The sequence below is a fragment of the Heptranchias perlo genome, chromosome 14, assembly GCF_035084215.1.
Source record: "Heptranchias perlo isolate sHepPer1 chromosome 14, sHepPer1.hap1, whole genome shotgun sequence".
In the NCBI taxonomy this organism is placed as follows: Eukaryota; Metazoa; Chordata; class Chondrichthyes; order Hexanchiformes; family Hexanchidae; genus Heptranchias; species Heptranchias perlo.
The window spans coordinates 4,357,315-4,376,564 of NC_090338.1; the positions used below are offsets into that span (position 1 = coordinate 4,357,315).

Genomic DNA, 19,250 nt, shown 5'->3' on the forward strand with positions numbered 1-19,250 from the left:
GTGTGCTGTATTTATGTCGAGATTAAATAATTCATTGCTGTGTGCTATGCCCAAATGGATATTTCTGCTGCAAACATTCGTGAGTTAATGTGCAAACTTTTATCACTGCTTTTTACTGAAAGAAGGCAGTGATGTCAGGTGTCCCAACCAATGAATATTGTAAAGGAAAGGAATTGTGTTTATATAACTCCTTTCAGGACCTCTGGACGCACAAAAGTGCTTTACAGACAATTAAGTAATTTTTGAAGCGTATTCACTGTTGTAATGTGGGGAAATGCGGCAGCCAATTTGCGCACGGCAAGATCCCACAAATGGCAATGTGATAATGACCAGAAAATTTTAGTGATGTCGGTTTAGGGATAAATATTGGCCAGGACACCTGGGAGAACTCCCCTGCTCTTCTTCAAAATAGAATCATAGAATCATAGAAGTTTATAACATGGAAACAGGCCCTTCGGCCCATCATGTCCATGTCGCCCAGTTTATACCACTAAGCTAGTCCCAATTGCCTGCACTTGGCCCATATCCCTCTATACCCATCTTACCCATGTAACTGTCCAAATGCTTTTTAAAAGACAAAATTGTACCCGCCTCTACTACTGCCTCTGGCAGCTCGTTCCAGACACTCACCACCCTTTGAGTGAAAAAATTGCCCCTCTGGACCCTTTTGTATCTCTCCCCTCTCACCTTAAATCTATGCCCCCTCGTTATAGACTCCCCTACCTTTGGGAAAAGATTTTGACTATCTACCTTATCTATGCCCCTCATTATTTTATAGACTTCTATAAGATCACCCCTTAACCTCCTACTCTCCAGGGAAAAAAGTCCCAGTCTATCTAACCTCTCCCTATAAGTCAAACCATCAAGTCCCGGTAGCATCCTAGTAAATCTTTTCTGCACTCTTTCTAGTTTAATAATATCCTTTCTATAATAGGGTGACCAGAACTGTACACAGTATTCCAAGTGTGGCCTCACTAATGTCTTGTACAACTTCAACAAGACATCCCAACTCCTGTATTCAATGTTCTGACCAATGAAACCAAGCATGCCGAATGCCTTCTTCACCACCCTATCCACCTGTGACTCCACTTTCAAGGAGCTATGAACCTGTACTCCTAGATCTCTTTGTTCTATAACTCTCCCCAACGCCCTACCATTAACGGAGTAGGTCCTGGTCTGATTCGATCTACCAAAATGCATCACCTCACATTTATCTAAATTAAACTCCATCAGCCATTCATCGGCCCACTGGCCCAATTTATCAAGGTCCCATTGCAATCCTAGATAACCTTCTTCACTGTCCACAATGCCACCAATCTTGGTGTCATCTGCAAACTTACTAACCATGCCTCCTAAATTCTCATCCAAATCATTAATATAAATAACAAATAACAGCGGACCCAGCACCGATCCCTGAGGCACACCGCTGGTCACAGGCCTCCAGTCTGAAAAACAACCCTCTACAACCACCCTCTGTCTTCTGTCGTCAAGCCAATTTTGTATCCAATTGGCTACCTCACTTTGGATCCCGTGAGATTTAACCTTATGTAACAACCTACCATGCGGTACCTTGTCAACGGCTTTGCTAAAGTCCATGTAAACCACGTCTACTGCACAGCCCTCATCTATCTTCTTGGTTACCCCTTCAAAAAACTCAATCAAATTCGTGAGACATGATTTTCCTCTCACAAAACCATGCTGACTGTTCCTAATCAGTCCCTGCCTCTCCAAATGCCTGTAGATCCTGTCTCTCAGAATACCCTCTAACAACTTACCCACTACAGATGTCAGGCTCACCGGTCTGTAGTTCCCAGGCTTTTCCCTGCCGCCCTTCTTAAACAAAGGCACAACATTTGCTACCCTCCAGTCTTTAGGCACCTCACCTGTAGCTGTCGATGATTCAAATATCTCTGCTAGGGGACCCGCAATTTCCTCCCTAACCTCCCATAACGTCCTGGGATACATTTCATCAGGTCCCGGAGATTTATCTACCTTGATGCGCGTTAAGACTTCCAGCACCTCCCTCTCTGTAATATGTACACTCCTCAAGACATCACTATTTATTTCCCCAAGTTCCCTAACATCCATGCCTTTCTCAACCGTAAATAACGATGTGAAATATTCATTCAGGATCTCACCCATCTCTTGTGGTTCCGCACATAGATGACCTTGTTGATCCTTAAGAGGCCCTACTCTCTCCCTAGTTACTCTTTTGCCCTTAATGTACTTGTAGAAGCTCTTTGGATTCTCCTTTGCCTTATCTGCCAAAGCAACCTCATGTCCCCTTTTTGCCCACCTGATTTCTCTCTTAACTCTACTCCGGCAATCTCTATACTCTTCAAGGGATCCACTTGTAGTAGCACAGTATCCACAATAGTAGCCGTGGGATCTTTTACGCCCACCTGAGAGGGCAGACGGGGCCTCGGCTTAACGTCTCATCCAAAAGACGGCATCTCCGACAGTGCGGCACCCCCTCAGTAATGCACTGGGAGTGTCAGCCTGGATTATCTGCTCAAGTCTCTGGAGGGGAACTTAAGCCACGACCTCCTGACTCAGAGGTGAGAGTGCTGCCCACTGAGCCACGGCTGACATCATGACATTATGAAGAAACTCTGGGTCGAGGGTGCCTTATTTCTGCAACTATGAGCACAGCTGGGACAGAAGAAAGTTAATGGGTGGGGAATGTTATAACAAGTCATTTTTTTTTCCGTGTGTCTCTGACCTGATTGATCAAAGCATTTTCTGTGCGTGGAGTTGAAATTCTCTTCCATGGAATCTGTGGGCTGTACAATGCCGGGATTGTGCTGTGTGTCCGATTGCAACAATCTAATCGCATGTCAATCTGAGTGTCTGATCCACCTGATACAGTTCATCGGTGTCCACCAAAACTTGCATTTTCATCAGTGTTGACTGGGAATCATGTAAATATATATAAAATGAAGAGACACAGTACTTTTGGGTGGCGGGGGGGGGGGGTGGGGGAGGGGGTGATGGGGAACTACAGAGGCATTGTTAAATACTGTTTGAAATCACGAGTTCATGAGAGGATTGGGATTACAGAGTGATGTTTGAAATAATGAGTGGAGCATTTAGTTCCAGCTCCACCACTGGCTCAGTTAATAAATGTACCGCCTGGGGCAGGATAACATTCGCCTATGATTTCCTCCCCCTCCCACACAGTCAAACAGCCTGCCGACGCTCACTGTCTCGGCCCACACATGCAGCATAGTTGCTGGGGGCTGCTGATCCTTGATGGGCTGCACCCCAGTAAGACCTTGGGGAGAATTTATTTTTTTAATATGGGTACGTTTAGTACCTGTCAAACAGCTGTATGGTACGTGGGGTGTTGTGTGCACAGTTGGTGAATACATCTAAAGATGTCAGAGACCATCCTGTAATCCATATTCAATGTACAGACCTGAAACAGTAACATTAATGATGCTGGGGCTAAAAGGGTTAAATTATAAGGACAGGTTGCACAAACTAGGCCTGTATTCCCTCAAGTATCGAACGTTAAGGGGTGATCTAATTGAAGTGTTTAAGATGATTAAAGGATTTCGTAGAATCATAGAAAATTTACGGCACAGAAGGAGGCCATTCGGCCCATCACGTCTGTGCCGGCTGAAAATGAGCCACCCAGCCTAATCCCACTTTCCAGCTCTTGGTCCGTAGCCCTATAGGTTACGGCACATCCAGGCACTTTTTAAATGAGTTGAGGGTTTCTGCCTCTACCACCCTTTCAGGCAGTGAGTTCCAGACCCCATCACCCTCTGGGTGAAAAAAAATTTCCTTAGCTCCCCTCTAATCCTTTTACCAATTACTTTAAATCTATGCCCCCTGGTTACTGACCTCTCTGCTAAGGGAAATAGATCCTCCCTATCCACTCTATCTAGGCCCCTCATAATTTTGGACACCTCAATTAAATCACCCCTCAGCCTCCTCTGTTCCAAAGAGAACAACCCCAGCCTATCCAATCTTTCCTCATGGTTAAAATTTTCCAGTCCTGGCACCATCCTCATAAATCTCCTCTGTATCCGCTCACTCACATCCTTCCTGTAATGTGGTGACCAGAACTGTACGCAGTACTCAAGCTGTGGCCTAACTAGTGTTTTATACAGTTCCAGCATAACCTCCCTGCACTTATATTCTATGCCTAAAACTCTTCATCTACACCTTTCATTATCCTCCCATTTATTGTGTATTCCCTTACCTTGTTTGCCCTCCCCAAATGCATTATTTCACACTTCTCCAGATTGAATTCCATTTGCCACTTTTCTGCCATCCTGACCAGTCTATTGATACCTTCCTGCAGTCTACAGCTTTCCTCCTAACTATCAACCACATGGCCAATTTTTGTATCATCTGCAAACTTCTTAATCATGCCCCCTACATTTAAGTCCAAATCATTAATATATATCACAAAAAGCAAGGCACCTAGTACTGAGCCTTGCGGAACCCCACTGGAAACAGCCTTCCAGTCACAAAAATACCTGTCGACCATTACCCTTTGCTTCCTGCCACTGAACCAATTTTGGATCCAATTTGCCATTTTCCTTTGGATCCCATGGGCTTGTACTTTTTTGTCTGGTCTGCCATGTGGGACCTTGTCAAAAGCCTTGCTAAAATCCTTGATTTCACAGAGTAGAGAGAAACGATTCCCTCTGGAGGTGGAGTTGAGATACAGATCAACTGTGATCTAATTGAATGGCAGAACAGGCTTGAGGATCTGAATGGCCTCCTCCTATTCCCGTATTCCTAATGGTTAGATCTCATTTCTGTGTCTATTTTCAAGCTTACTATTTCGGATATCTACATTGACGTTCACTCTCTCTGTTATGATGTGGAGATGCCGGTGATGGACTGGGGTTGACAATTGTAAACAATTTTACAACACCAAGTTATAGTCCAGCAATTTTATTTTAAATTCACAAGCTTTCGGAGATTTTCTCCTTCCTCAGGCAAATGTTTCAAGATCTCCTTGAAGCCTACGCATTTATACATATTGAACAATAATACATGGTGTTTACAGACTGCCCCTGCAACTGCCCGTTGCCAAGGCAATCACCGTGTTCAGACAGAGAGGTGTTACCTGCAGAACCTCCGAATACACATTCAATAAAAAAACAAACAGGGAAAAAAAACAGAGAAAAAAAAACACAGAGAGAGGCAGAAACATCCGGAAGGCAGAGAGAGCCAGCAAATGACCCATTATATTAAAAACAGATAACATTTGTTCGCTGGTGGGGTAACGTGTAGCGTGACATGAACCCAAGATCCCGGTTGAGGCCGTCCTCATGGGTGCGGAACTTGGCTATCAATTTCTGCTCGGCGATTTTGCGTTGTCGTGTGTCTCGAAGGCCGCCTTGGAGTACGCTTACCCGAAGGTCGGTGGATGAATGTCCATGACTGCTGAAGTGTTCCCCGACTGGGAGGGAACCCTCCTGTTTGGCGATTGTTGCGCGGTGTCCGTTCATCCGTTGTCGCAGCGTCTGCATGGTCTCGCCAATGTACCATGCTCTGGGGCATCCTTTCCTGCAACGTATGAGGTAGACAACGTTGGCTGAGTCACAGGAGTATGAACCATGCACCTGGTGGGTGGTGTCATCTCGTGTGATGGTGGTATCTGTGTCGATGATCTGGCATGTCTTGCAGAGGTTACCGTGGCAGGGTTGTGTGGCGTCGTGGACGCTGTTCTCTTGAAAGCTAGGTAATTTGCTGCGAACGATGGTCTGTTTGAGGTTGGGTGGCTGTTTAAAGGCGAGTAGTGGAGGTGTGGGGATGGCCATAGCGAGGTGTTTGTCCTCATTGATGACATGTTGAAGGCTGCGGAGAACATGGCGTAGTTTCTCCGCTCCGGGGAAGTACTGGACGACAAAGGGTACTCTGTTGGTTGCGTCCCGTGTTAGTCTCCTGAGGAGGTCTATGCGATTTTTTGCTGTGGCCCGTCGGAACTGTCGATCGATGAGTCGAGCGTCATATCCCGTTCTTACTAGGGCGTCTTTCAGCGTCTGTAGGTGTCCATCGCGTTCCTCCTCGTCTGAGCAGACCCTGTGTATTCGCAGGGCCTGTCCATAGGGGATGGCCTCTTTGACGTGGTTAGGGTGGAAGCTGGAAAAGTGGAGCATCGTGAGGTTGTCCGTGGGCTTGCGGTAGAGTGAGGTGCTGAGGTGCCCGTCTTTGATGGAGATTCGTGTGTCCAAGAAAGAAACTGATTCTGAGGAGTAGTCCATGGTGAGCTTGATGGTGGGATGGAACTTGTTGATGTTATCGTGTAGTCTCTTTAGTGATTCCTTGCCGTGGGTCCATAGAAAGAAAATGTCGTCGATGTATCTGGTGTATAGTGTTGGTTGGAGGTCTTGTGCAGTGAAGAAGTCCTGCTCGAACTTGTGCATGAAAATGTTGGCGTATTGGGGTGCGAATTTGGTCCCCATGGCTGTTCCGTGTGTTTGGGTAAAGAACTGGTTATCGAAGGTGAAGACATTGTGATCCAGGATGAAGCGGATGAGTTGTAGGATGGCTTCCGGAGATTGGCTGTTGTTGGTGTTGAGTATTGATGCTGTCGCAGCGATGCCGTCATCGTGGGGGATACTGGTGTATAGTGCCGAGACGTCCATCGTGGTGAGAAGTGTTCCTGGTTCAACTGGTCCGTGGGTACTGAGTTTTTGTAGGAAGTCTGTAGTGTCACGACAGAAGCTGGGGGTTCCCTGTACGATGGGTTTCAGGATGCCCTCGATGTATCCAGAGAGGTTCTCACACAGGGTTCCGTTGCCTGATACGATGGGACGTCCGGGTGTGTTGGCTTTGTGTATCTTTGGGAGGCAGTAGAAGTCTCCCACGCGGGGATTACGTGGGATGAGAATGCGTAGGATGCTTTGAAGGTCTGGATCGAAGGTCTTGATCAGTTTGTTGAGCTGGTGGGTGTGTTCTTTGGTCGGATCTGCGGGTAACCGTCTGTAGTGTTCCTGGTTGTCCAGTTGTCGGTATGCTTCTTTGCAATAGTCTGTTCTGTTCTGTATGACTATGGCTCCTCCTTTGTCCGCTGGTTTGATGACGATGTTGCGGTTGGTCTTGAGAGCGTTGATGGCGTTGCGTTGTGCTCGGGTGACATTCTGGACTGTCTTCTGAGTGCGGCTGATGAATCTGGCATTGACGCATTTCCTGACAGCTTGAGCATACATGTCCAGCTGAGGGCAGCGACCCTCCGGAGGAGTCCAGTTTGACTCTTTCCTCTTCGGTTGCTGTACCGCGGATCCCTCTGTCTGCTGTTCCGGATCGTCGATTGTCTCATTGGGTTCGCTGCTGAAATCTTGGGGTTTGTGGTAGAATTCCCGGAGCCTCATTCTCCTGATGAATTCCTCTGTGTCCGCCGCGAGACTAATGGGGTCCATTTTGGTAGTGGGGCAGAAATTGAGCCCTCGGCTGAGAACTTCGATTTCGTCTGGTTGAAGGGTGTGGTCGGATAAATTGACAATAGACTTCCCTGTGGTTGCAACCGTGGTACCAGGGGAAGCTTGGTCGTTGCTGGTGGTGATGCCGAGTTTCTCAAGCTTCCTGCTCTTGGTTTTCATGTAGGCAGCGTAGTTCCGTTGCGTTAAGTTCTGTCAGAATGTAAAACCATGATTCCCCCCACTTGTTTTACACAGTCTACTACTTTTATGGCTGAAATAGAACCCCCTCCCTTGCATATTCTCATGAGTCCCCCCCCCCCCCCAATTTAGAGTTTCTGATCCATTTTTTGTGTGTCACAATGTGAGTTGTGGGCTGTAAAATGAATCTTCCTATCAGAATTTTTTACGAGAGAAAAATTTTAATGTGAATTTTCAAGTATTAAAAAAAAGTGTTTTAAATTCTCCCAAAGGTACGGCCTCTTACCGGGGTATAGCCCCCCTCGAGTAGCAGCGGAAATCGGGGAATTATAGACCAGTTAGCCTAACATCTGTTGTGGGGAAAATGCTGGAGTCTATAATTAAAGATAGGGTGACTGAACACCTCGAGAATTTTCAGTTAATCAGAGAGCCAGCATGGATTTGTGAAAGGTAGGTCGTGCCTGACAAACCTGATTGAATTTTTTGAAGAGGTGACTAAAGTAGTGGACAGGGGAATGTCAATGGATGTTATTTATATGGACTTCGAGAAGGCATTTGATAAGGTCCCACATAAGAGACTGTTAGCTAAGATAGAAGCCCATGGAATCGAGGGAAAAGTACGGACTTGGTTAGGAAATTGGCTGAGCGAAAGGCGACAGAGAGTAGGGATAATGGGTAGGTCCTCACATTGGCAGGATGTGACTAGTGGAGTCCGCAGGGATCTGTGTTGGGGCCTCAATTATTCACAATATTTATTAACGACTTAGATGAAGGCATAGAAAGTATCATATCTAAGTTTGCCGATGACACAAAGATTGGTGGCATTGTAAGCAGTGTAGATGAAAACATAAAATTACAAAGCGATATTGATAGATTAGGTGAATAGGCAAAACTGTGGCAAATGGAATTCAATGTAGACAAATGTGAGGTCATCCACTTTGGATCAAAAAAGGGTACTTTCTAAATGGTAAAAAGTTAAAAACAGTGGATGTCCAAAGGGACTTAGGGGTTCAGGTACATAGATCATTGAAGTGTCATGAACAGGTGCAGAAAATAATCAAGAAGGCTAATGGAATGCTGGCCTTTATATCCAGAGGACTAGAGTACAAGGGGGCAGAAGTTATGCTGCAGCTATACAAAACCCTGGTTAGACCGCACCTGGAGTACTGTGAGCAGTTCTGGGCACTGCACCTTCGGAAGGACATATTGGCCTTGGAGGTACTGCAGCGTAGGTTTACTAGAATGATACCCGGACTTGAAGGGTTAAGTTATGAGGAGAGATTACACAAATTGGGGTTGTATTCTCCAGAGTTTCGAAGGTTAAGGGGTGATCTGATTGAAGTTTATAAGATATTAAGGGGAACGGATAGGGTGGATAGAGAGAAACTATTTCCGCTGGTTGGGGATTCTAGGAGTCGGGGGCACAGTCTAAAAATTAGAGCCAGACCTTTCAGGAGTGAGATTAGAAAACATTTCTGCACACAAAGGGTGGTAGAAGTTTGGAACTCTCTTCTGCAAATGGCAATTGATACTAGCTCAATTGCTAAATTTAAATGTGAGATAGATAGCTTTTTGGCAACCAAAGGTATTAAGAGATATGGGCCAAACGCAGTTATATAGAGCTAGATCACAGATCAGCCATGATCTTATCAAATGGTGGAGCAGGCACGAGGGGCTGAATGGCCTACTCCTGTTCCTATGTTCCCCCAGCGACTATGCTTCATGTGTGAGACTAGACGGTGAGCGTTGGTAGGCTGTTTGACTAGGGGGGAGGAAATGATAGAGAATGTTATCCTGCCCCAGGCAGTACATTTATTAACTGAGCCAGTGGCGGAGCTGGAACTAAATACCCTACTCATTATTACAAAGAAACAGTGCCTCTGTAATCCCAAGTCTCTCATTTGCAGAGTTATGGGGAAAGAGCATGGGCGGGGGGACTAATTGGACAGTACGTCTCAAAGAGCCGGCACAGGATCGATGGGCCGAGTGGCCGCCTCCTGTGCTGTATTGTTGTATGAAGTCTTTGCCTCGTGATTTCAAACAATATTATATATTTTTGGTGGGTCCCAAAGAATGATGGTGGAAAGCTTCCTGCTTTGATAAGGGTCACTGGCGATGAGGGTCTCGATAATCTTGTTGGATGACTTCTATCCCCTTTCACACCCCCCCCACCCAGTTGAGTACGCTGGTGTCGTACTGAGCCAGGTTCGACGCCCGCTGTTTGGTGAGTCAGCTGATCTCAGCCAGGACGGTCTCAGAGGTGGTACGGTTAGCCTCAGCACCGCTGGGCTAGCATGGAGAAAATCCTCCAGTGTTCCTGCTCCTGATTCGCTGTCGGCGGTCACTGCTGGGACTGGCTGTTGGGCGAGGACAGGATGAGACTCGACTGTGACGCTCCTCCATGGTCAACGCACGTAGAATCACGCAGCACAGGAGGAGGCCATTCAGCCCATCGTGCCTGTGTCGGCTCTTTGGAAGAGCTATCCAATTAGTCCCATTCCCCCTGCTCTTTCCCCATAGCCCTGCATCATCGAGGTCGCACATGAGTAGCGGGAGTAAGGCACAAGACTGTGGAAGCGTGGCCCCAGCAAGGACCCAATACCTTCAGGAGAAACAGGGACAGGAAACATTTAGCTAGCAAGCGAAAGAAAGAAAGGACTTGCATTTATATAGTGTCTTTCACGACCTCGGAACGTCGTAAAGAGCTTTACAGTCAATGATGCTTTTGAAGTGTAATCACTGTTGTAATGTCGGAAACGCAGCAGCCAATTTGTGCACAGCAAGGTCCCACAAACAGCAATGTGACAAATGACCAGATAATCTGTTTGTGATGTTGGTTGAGAGATAAATATTGGCCAGGACACCAGGGAGAACTCCCCTGCTCTTCAAAATAGCGCCACGGGATCTTCTACGTCCACCTAAGAGGGCAGACGGATGTCTCATCCAAAAGACGGCACCTCCGACAGTGCAGCAACCCCTCAGTACTGCACTGAATAAAAGAGAATTATATTGGGCTTCCATAACGCTGGATGACAGTAGAGTAAATACAATGGGAGGGGAGGAGATGGAGAGCAGGAAATGGTGGGAAAGTATTTGAAATCACAGAGGCTCATTGTTCAATTGAGTGGCCAAAAGTCATGTTGTGGTCTTGATATCCAACGAATACTTTGCCACGGCTTAAGATAGTTGTTTTTTTTTTGCACCATTTTGTGTTGGCTTTTTGGCTTCGGACATCTAGTTACGATCGGTTTTCACAATTTACACAAATGCTCTTCGAGTCAACAAATATGAAAAGTTGTCCATCTCGGCCAAACGTAGCCTGGAGGTAAACTAGTTCTGGATTAGTTTCCATGATTTGTCAATTGCGTTTGAAAATGGATCATTTTCAGTTGCCAAACCCATTGACTGGTTTTCGGACTTTGTTGTCATATTCCCCGTTCACTATTCAGTGAATAAATCACCCTCTTATGATCTCTCAATATAATCTAGTGACCAAGTCGTTACGTAAGGCTTTTTTAAGAACCAGGAAATGGCCTTTCTCCACAGGCCCTTTCCTCCATTCTTGGCCCTGACCAATCTGAGACAGTTGGGCACTTGCCCCCCCCCCCCCCGCCCCCTGTGGCTGACCTTTAATTAATTAAAGTGTTTGTTCGAGGACAGCCTTGGCTAAGATTGCATGTGTTTGTTTGACATTACGCTGTAAATGTATCACTTGTGATTGAGATTTTATTTACATGAGCACATTCCACCAATAAATCCGTGATTTATTCTGTTTCAGTTTAATTGTAAAATCCCGCGGTTCAATGATTGTCTGGGCTTTCAGTTTCTACCCTTTGATTAACCGACATCTTGGGTGCAATAATTACTGGGTTTATTTCTCTCTCTTCTTCCCCTTTCCAGAAGCACTGTGACAGACAGAAAGCAAACTTACGAATCCGTTTCAAGCCATCCCTGTTTCAGCACGTAGGAACTCACTCGTCACTGGCCGGAAAGATCCAGAAATTAAAAGTAAGTTGAGCCTCCTGAGTTAGTATTCTGCAGTAAAACGTGCGACGCAGGAGAAGGCCGGAAATAAAACACAGGGACAGGAGGAGGCCGTTCAGCCCCTCGAGCCTGTTCCGCCATTCCATTTACCCGCCTCTGTTCCATAGCCCTGAATACCCTTACCTAACAAAGCAGCAAGTGTACAGCACTTGAAATCAAAGTGAATGATCCAATGACCGGAGGGAGTCCCATCAAAACTTTACAAGTAAGGAGAAATTTTGATAGCTATAAACCGCCACTAAACATAACTTGAATAATTCCTTGGCGCTTTGAGCTGTTGACTTGTGCAGTTTGTTGGCACAAAGTACAGTAAGTGATGACTCAAGTGATGAATTCCAGAATGATGAGGGACACAGGCTGGCGGCCTGGGCAGGGGTGGGGCGGGTCGGGAGTTGGAAAAAGTGACCTGAAGAGTACCTACCCATAGACATAAGCAACAAGCCAACATAAACCATCATAGAATCATAGAAATTTACGGCCATTCAGGGAGGCCATTCGGCCCATCGTGTCTGTGCCAGCTGAAAAAAAGCCGTCCAGCCTAATCCCACTTTCTAGCACTTGGTCCATAGACCTGTAGGTTACGGCACTTCAAGTGCACATCCAAGCACCAAATGCGATGAGGGTTTCTGCCTCTACCACCCTTCCAGGCAGTGAGTTCCAGACCCCCACCTCTGGGTGAAAAAATTTCTCCTCAGCTCCCATCTAATTCTTCTACCAATTACTTTAAATCTATGCCCCCTGGTTATTGACCCCTCTGCTAAGGGAAATAGGTCCTCCCTATCCACTCTATCTAGGCCCCTCATGATTTTATACACCTCAATTAAATCTCTCCTCAGCCTCCTCTGTTCCAAAGAAAATTATCCCAGCCGATCCAACCTTTCCTCGTAGCTAAAATTCTCCAGTCCTGGCAACATCCTCGTAAATCTCCTCTGTACCCTCTCTAGTGCAATTATATCCTTCCTGTAATGTGGTGTCCAGAACTGTGTGCAGTACTCAAGCTGTGGCCTAACCAATGTTTTATGCAGTTCCAGCATAACCTCCCTGCTCTTATAGTCTATGCCTCGGCTAATAAAGGAAAGTATCCCGTATGCTGCCTTAACCACCTTATCTACCTGTCCTGCTACCTTCAGGGATTTGTGGACATGAACTCCAAGGTCCCTCACTTTCTCTACACCTCTCAGTATCCTCCCATTTATTGTGTATTCCCTTGCCTTGCTTGCCCTCCCCAAATGCATTACCTCACACTTCTCTGGGTTGAATTCCATTTGCCACTTCTCTGCCCACCTGACCAGTCCATTGATATCTTCCTGCAGTCTACAGCTTTCCTCCTCACTATCAACTACATGGCCAATCTTTGTATCATCTGCAAACTTCTTAATCATGTCCCCTACATTTAAGTCTAAATCATTAATATATATCTCAAAAAGCAAGGGACCTAGTACTGAGCCTTGCGGAACCCCACTGGAAGCAGCCTTCCAGTCACAAAGACGCCCGTCGACCATTACCCTTTGCTTCCTGCCGCTGAGCCAATTTTGGGTTCGGCCAAACGACCTGTTTCTGCGCTGTAAGTTCTTAGTTGCCTCCAGACTCGAGTATTCCAATGCTCTCCTGGCCGGCCTCCTATCTTCCACCCTCCATAAACTTGAGCTCATCCAAAACTCATGGGATCCAAGGTGAGGTAGCCAATTGGATACAAAATTGGCTTGACGACAGAAGACAGAGGGTGGTTGTAGAGGGTTGCTTTTCAAACTGGAGGCCTGTGACCAGCGGTGTGCCTCAGGGATCGGTGCTGGGTCCGCTGTTATTTGTTATTTATATTAATGATTTGGATGAGAATTTAGGAGGAATGGTTAGTAAGTTTGCAGATGACACCAAGATTGGTGGCATTGTGGACAGTGAAGAAGGTTATCTAGGATTGCAACGGGATCTTGATAAATTGGGCCAGTGGGCCGATGAATGGCAGATGGAGTTTAATTTAGTTAAATGTGAGGTGATGCATTTTGGTAGATCGAATCGGGCCAGGACCTACTCCGTTAATGGTAGGGCGTTGGGGAGAGTTATAGAACAAAGAGATCTCGGAGTACAGGTTCATAGCTCCTTGAAAGTGGAGTCACAGGTGGATAGGGTGGTGAAGAAGGCATTCGGCATGCTTGGTTTCATTGGTCAGAACATTGAATGCAGGAGTTGGGATGTCTTGTTGAAGTTGTACAGGGCATTGGTGAGGCCACACTTGGAATACTGTGTACAGTTCTGGTCACCCTACTATAGAAAGGATATTATTAAACTAGAAAGAGTGCAGAAAAGATTTACTAGGATGCTACCGGGACTTGATGGTTTGACTTATAGGGAAAGGTTAGACAGACTGGGACTTTTTTCCCTGGAGAGTAGGAGGTTAAGGGGTGATCTTATAGAAGTCTATAAAATAATGAGGGGCATAGATAAGGTAGATAGTCAAAATCTTTTCCCAAAGGTAGGGGAGTCTATAACGAGGGGGCATAGATTTAAGGTGAGAGGGGAGAGATACAAAAGGGTCCAGAGGGGCAATTCTTTCACTCAAAGGGTGGTGAGTGTCTGGAACGAGCTGCCAGAGGCAGTAGTCGAGGCGGGTACAATTTTGTCTTTTAAAAAGCATTTGGACAGTTACATGGGTAAGATGGGTATAGAGGGATATGGGCCAAGTGCAGGCAATTGGGACTAGCTTAGTGGTATAAACTGGGCGACATGGACATGTTGGGCCGAAGGGCCTGTTTCCATGTTGTAACTTCTATGATTCTATGAAAACTCTGCTGCCGTATCCTAACTCTCACCAAGCCCCATTCTCCCATCAGCCCTGTGCTCGCTGACCTACATTGGCTCCCAGTCCGGCGACGCCTCTATTTTAAAATTCTCATCCTTGTTTTCAAGTCCCTCTATGGCCTCGCCCCTCCCTATCTCTGTAACCTCCTCCAGCCTGACAGCCCTCCGAGATCTCTGTGCTCCTCCAATTCTGGCCTCTTGCGCATCCACGATTTTCATTGCTCCACCATTGGCAGCCGTGCCTTCAGCTGCCTAGGCCCTAAGCTCTGAAATTCCCTCCCTAAACCTCTCTACCTCTCTCTCCTCCTTTTAAGACGCTCCTTAAAACCTACCTCTTTGACCAAGCTTTTGGTCTTCTGTCCTAATATCTCCTTATGTGGCTCGGTGTCAAATTTTATTTGATAATCGCTCCTGTGAAGCACCTTGGAACGTTTTACTATGTTAAATGCGCTAAATAAATGCAAGTTGTTGCTGTATGCAATGCAAATTAGATGGGCTGAATGGCCCGACTCCCTTCAGTGCGAGAAGCAACGTTTCATTCTGGCGACTGTTCAGTTGATTTTACTCTTGTAACTATAAACACCGTAATTAAATTTTCACATCTACACAATAACAAGAATCATGGGCTGCATCAATTACCCCACTTTGTGTTACAAGGATGCAGGGTCACTGAAATCGGGGCAAGTTTGCTTCTCAGTGGTTCAGCAGCACCATCCGCAGTGACTTGCTGGTACTGCAATCATTTGTAAAATATGGGAATACAACAAGGAGCAAAGATGGTCATAGTCCCTTTGTAGTTCCAGCATTCCAGCCCATGGAATAAAAGGGGCAGTAGCAGCATGGATACAGAATTGGCTAAGTAACAGGAAACAGAGAGTAATGGTGAACAATGGTGCCAGGCAATGACCATCTCCAACAACCACCTCCCCATGACATTTAAAGGCATTACCATTGTCGAATCCCCCACCATCAACATCCTGGCAGTCACCATTGACCAGAAGCTTAACTGGACCAGCCACATAAATACTGTGGCTACAAGAGCAGGTCAGAGGCTGGGTGTTCTGTGGCGAGTGACTCACCTCCTGACTCCCCAAAGCTTTTCCACCATCTGTAAGGCACAAGTCAGGAGTGTGATGGAATACTCTCCACTTGCCTGGATGAGTGCAGCTCCAACAACACTCAAGAAGCTTGACACCATCCAGGACAAAGCAGCCCGCTTGATTGGCACCCCATCCACCACCCTAAAAATTCGCATCCCTTCACCACCAGCGCACTGTGGCTGCAGTGTGTACCATCTACAGGATGCACTGCAGCAACTCGCCAAGGCTTCTTCGACAGCACCTCCCAAACCCGCGCCCCCATACCAACTAGAAGGACAAGGGCAGCAGGCACATGGGAACAACACCCACCTGCACGTTCCCCTCCAAGTCACACACCATCCCAACTTGGAAATATATCGCCGTTCCTTCATCGTCGCTGGGTCAAAATCCTGGAACTCCCTTCCCAACAGCACTGTGGGAGAACCTTCACCACACGGACTGCAGCGGTTCAAGAAGGCGGCTCACCACCACCTTCTCAAGGGCAATTAGGGATGGGCAATAAATGCTGACCTTGCCAGCGACGCCCACATCCATGAACGAATAAAAAGTTGTTTTTCGGACTGGCGGGAGGTGTACAGTGGTGTTCTCCAGCGGTCAGTACTAGGACCACTGCTTTTCTTGATATATATTAATGACTTGGACTTGGGTGTACAGGGCACAATTTCAAAATTTGCAGATGAGACAAAACTTGGAAGTGTAGTGAACAGTGAGGAGGATAGTGATAGACTTCAAGAGGATATAGACAGGCTGGTGGCATGGGCAGACACTTGGCAGATGAAATTTAATGCAGAAAAATGCGAGGTGATACATTTCGGAGGGAAGAATGAGGAGGGGCAATATAAACTAAAGGGCACAATTCTAAAAGGGGTACAGGAACAGAGAGAGCTAGGGGTATAGGTACAGAAATCGTTGACAGTGGCAGGATAGGTTCAGAAAGCGGTTAAAAAAGCGTACAGGATCCTGAGCTTTATAAATAGAGGCACAGAGTACAAAAGTAAGGAAGTCATGATGAATCTTTGTAAAACACTGGTTCGGCCACAACTGGAGTATAGTGTCCAGTTCTGGGCACCGCACTTTAGGAAAGATGTGAAGGCCTTAGAGAGAGTGCAGAACAGATTTACTAGAATGATTCCAGGGATGAGGGACTTTAGTTACGTGGATAGACTGGAGAATCACAGAATCATAGAAAGTTACAGCACAGAAGGAGGCCATTTGGTCCATCGTGTCCATGCCGGCCAAAAAAGAGCTATTGAGCTTAATCCCATTTTCCAGCACTTGGTCCATAGCCCTGTAGGTTACGGCACTTCAAGTGCTCATCCAAGTACTTTTTAAATGCGATGAGGGTTTCTGCCTCTACCACCCTTTCAGGCAGTGAGTTCCAGACCCCCACCACCCTCTGGGTGAAAAAATTACTCCTCAACTCCCCTCTAATCCTTCTACCAATTACTTTAAATCTATGCCCCCTGGTCACTGACCCCTCTGCTAAGGGAAATAAGTCCTCCCTATCCACTCTATCGAGTCCCGTCATAATTTTATATCCCTCAATTAAATCACCCCTCAGCCTCCTTTGCTCCAAAGAAAACATCCCCAGCCTATCCAATCTTTTCTCATAGCTAAAATTCTCCAGCCCTGGCAACATGCTCGTAAATCTCCTCTGCACCCTCTCTAGTGCAATCACATCTTTCCTGTAATGTGGTGACCAGAACTGTGCGCAGTACTCTAGCTGTGGCCTAACCAATATTTTATACAGTTCTAGCATAACCTCCCTGCTCTTATATTTTATGCCTCGGCTAATAAAGGAAAGTATCCCATATGCCTCTTGAACCACCTTATCTACCTTCAGGGATCTGTAGAAGGAGATGCTGGGGTTGTTCTCCTTGGAACAGAGGTGGTTGCGAGGAGATTTGATGGAGGTATTCAAAATCATGAAGGGTCTAGACAGAGTAGATAGAGAGAAACTGTTCCCATTGGCGGAAGGGTCAAGAACCAGAGGATGTAGATTTATGGTGATTGGCAAAAGAACCAAAGGTGATATGAGGATAAACTTTTTTTATGCGTTGAGCGGATAGTATTTGGAATGCACTGCCCGAGGGGGTGGTGGAGGCAGATTCAATCATGGCCTTCAAAAGGGAACTGGACAAGTACTTGAAAGGAAAAAATTTGCAGGGCTACGGGGATAGGGCGGGGCATTGGGACTAGCTGGATTGCTGTTGCATAGAGCCAGCGTGGACTCGATGGGCCGAATGGCCTCCTTCCATGCTGTAAACTTTCTATGATTCTTTGAATTTCTGTTTCTATTTCAGATTTCCAGCATTCATGCATTTCTTGAATGCTATTTTGTAAAGTGCTTATCGACAAGGGTATCAGAATTTTTAAACGTTTTTTTCGGGGATCCCAGAATTTGCAGGGTTATGGGGAAGGATTGGGTGGGTGGCAGGGGATGTGGGACTAATTGGATAGCTCTTTCAAAGGGCCGGCACAGGCACGATGGGCCGACTAGCTTTCTTTGCTGTATGATTCTGTGTAGTAGGAATGGACGTTCAATGTAAGTCAGCAAACGCTGGTACTGGGTGAACGGGACTTGTTGAGTGTAAGGTTCTTGGACTTGACACCAATTTGGTTGCAGATAATCTTTATTGAGTTCGACCGACTCTTGACACACTCAATATCTTAAGCAATAGTCATATAGAGAAATAAACGATATTACCCCACTTTAGTTCTGGATAGAGAACGTAACCTTCAGCGATTCTTTCGTTCTGTCTCTCTCAACAAATTGTGACAGGAAGCTTAAGATCTTTATCGGGCTCTGGTCACGCACAGCCATCCCTTAAAAGTTCCTAACTTGATCATTGCCTCGTATGTTTGTGATGTAGGCTACCCTCTTATCTGGGAGACCACTGCCCCCTTATTCAGCATTCCTTGCTAACCGAAGACCACTCCTTGCTGACAAAGCCTTTTCTTGGTAAATGTCATCCGTACCCTGAAGAATTCTGGGCATGAGGAGCTTGACCATTTTATTCTTTCTAGTTACGGTACTAGTCCACAAGCTGTTTATAAGTGAAAAGAAAGCAAAAACCTTAATCATACGAGATTAAACCAAATCCTACGAAAAGGGTATCTTACACGAGTTAGGATACGGGCAGAAAACTGTTCCGTGCTCTGGTCAGTCTGCACTTTGAGCGCTGTGCCCAGTTCTGATCACTAGTGTCAGGGGCTTGAGTTATGATGAAACACTGGCGAGATATGGCCTTTTTATCTCGGAAGGAAGGAATGGGTGACTTTATAGAGGCATACAAGATAGTAAACGGCATGCAAAAGGTTAATTCTTAACAGTACTTTAAATTAAACCACAAGATTGCAACATCAACAACTTGCATTCATATAGTGCCTTTAACGTAGTAAAACATCCCAAGGCGCTTCACAGGTGTAATCAGACAAAATTCGACACCGAGCCACATAAGGGGATATTAGGTCAGGTGACCAAAAGCTTGGTCAAAGATGTAGGTTTTAAGGAGCGTCTTAAATGAGGAGAGAGAGGTGGAGAAGTTTAGGGAGGGAATTCCACAGCTTAGGACCTAGACGTCTGAAGGCACGGCCACCAACGGTGGAGCGATGAAAATCGTGGATGCGCAAGAGGCCAGAGTTGGAGGAGCGCAGAGATCTCGGATGGTTGTAGGGCTGGAGGAGGTTAGAGATAGGGAGGGGCGAGGCCACGGAGGGATTT

General features: G+C 46.3%; 1 protein-coding gene across 1 annotated transcript in view; it reads left to right on the plus strand.

Moving 5' to 3' along the window:
• The window catches only part of mgat4b (alpha-1,3-mannosyl-glycoprotein 4-beta-N-acetylglucosaminyltransferase B), a 301,140-nt gene that overhangs the window by 267,203 nt on the left and 14,687 nt on the right, over positions 1-19,250 (plus strand). Inside the window, exon 10 of the mRNA XM_067995968.1 lies at positions 11,487-11,594. Within this exon, the coding sequence (XP_067852069.1) occupies positions 11,487-11,594 (108 nt within the window). The remainder of the gene's footprint in view (positions 1-11,486; positions 11,595-19,250) is intronic.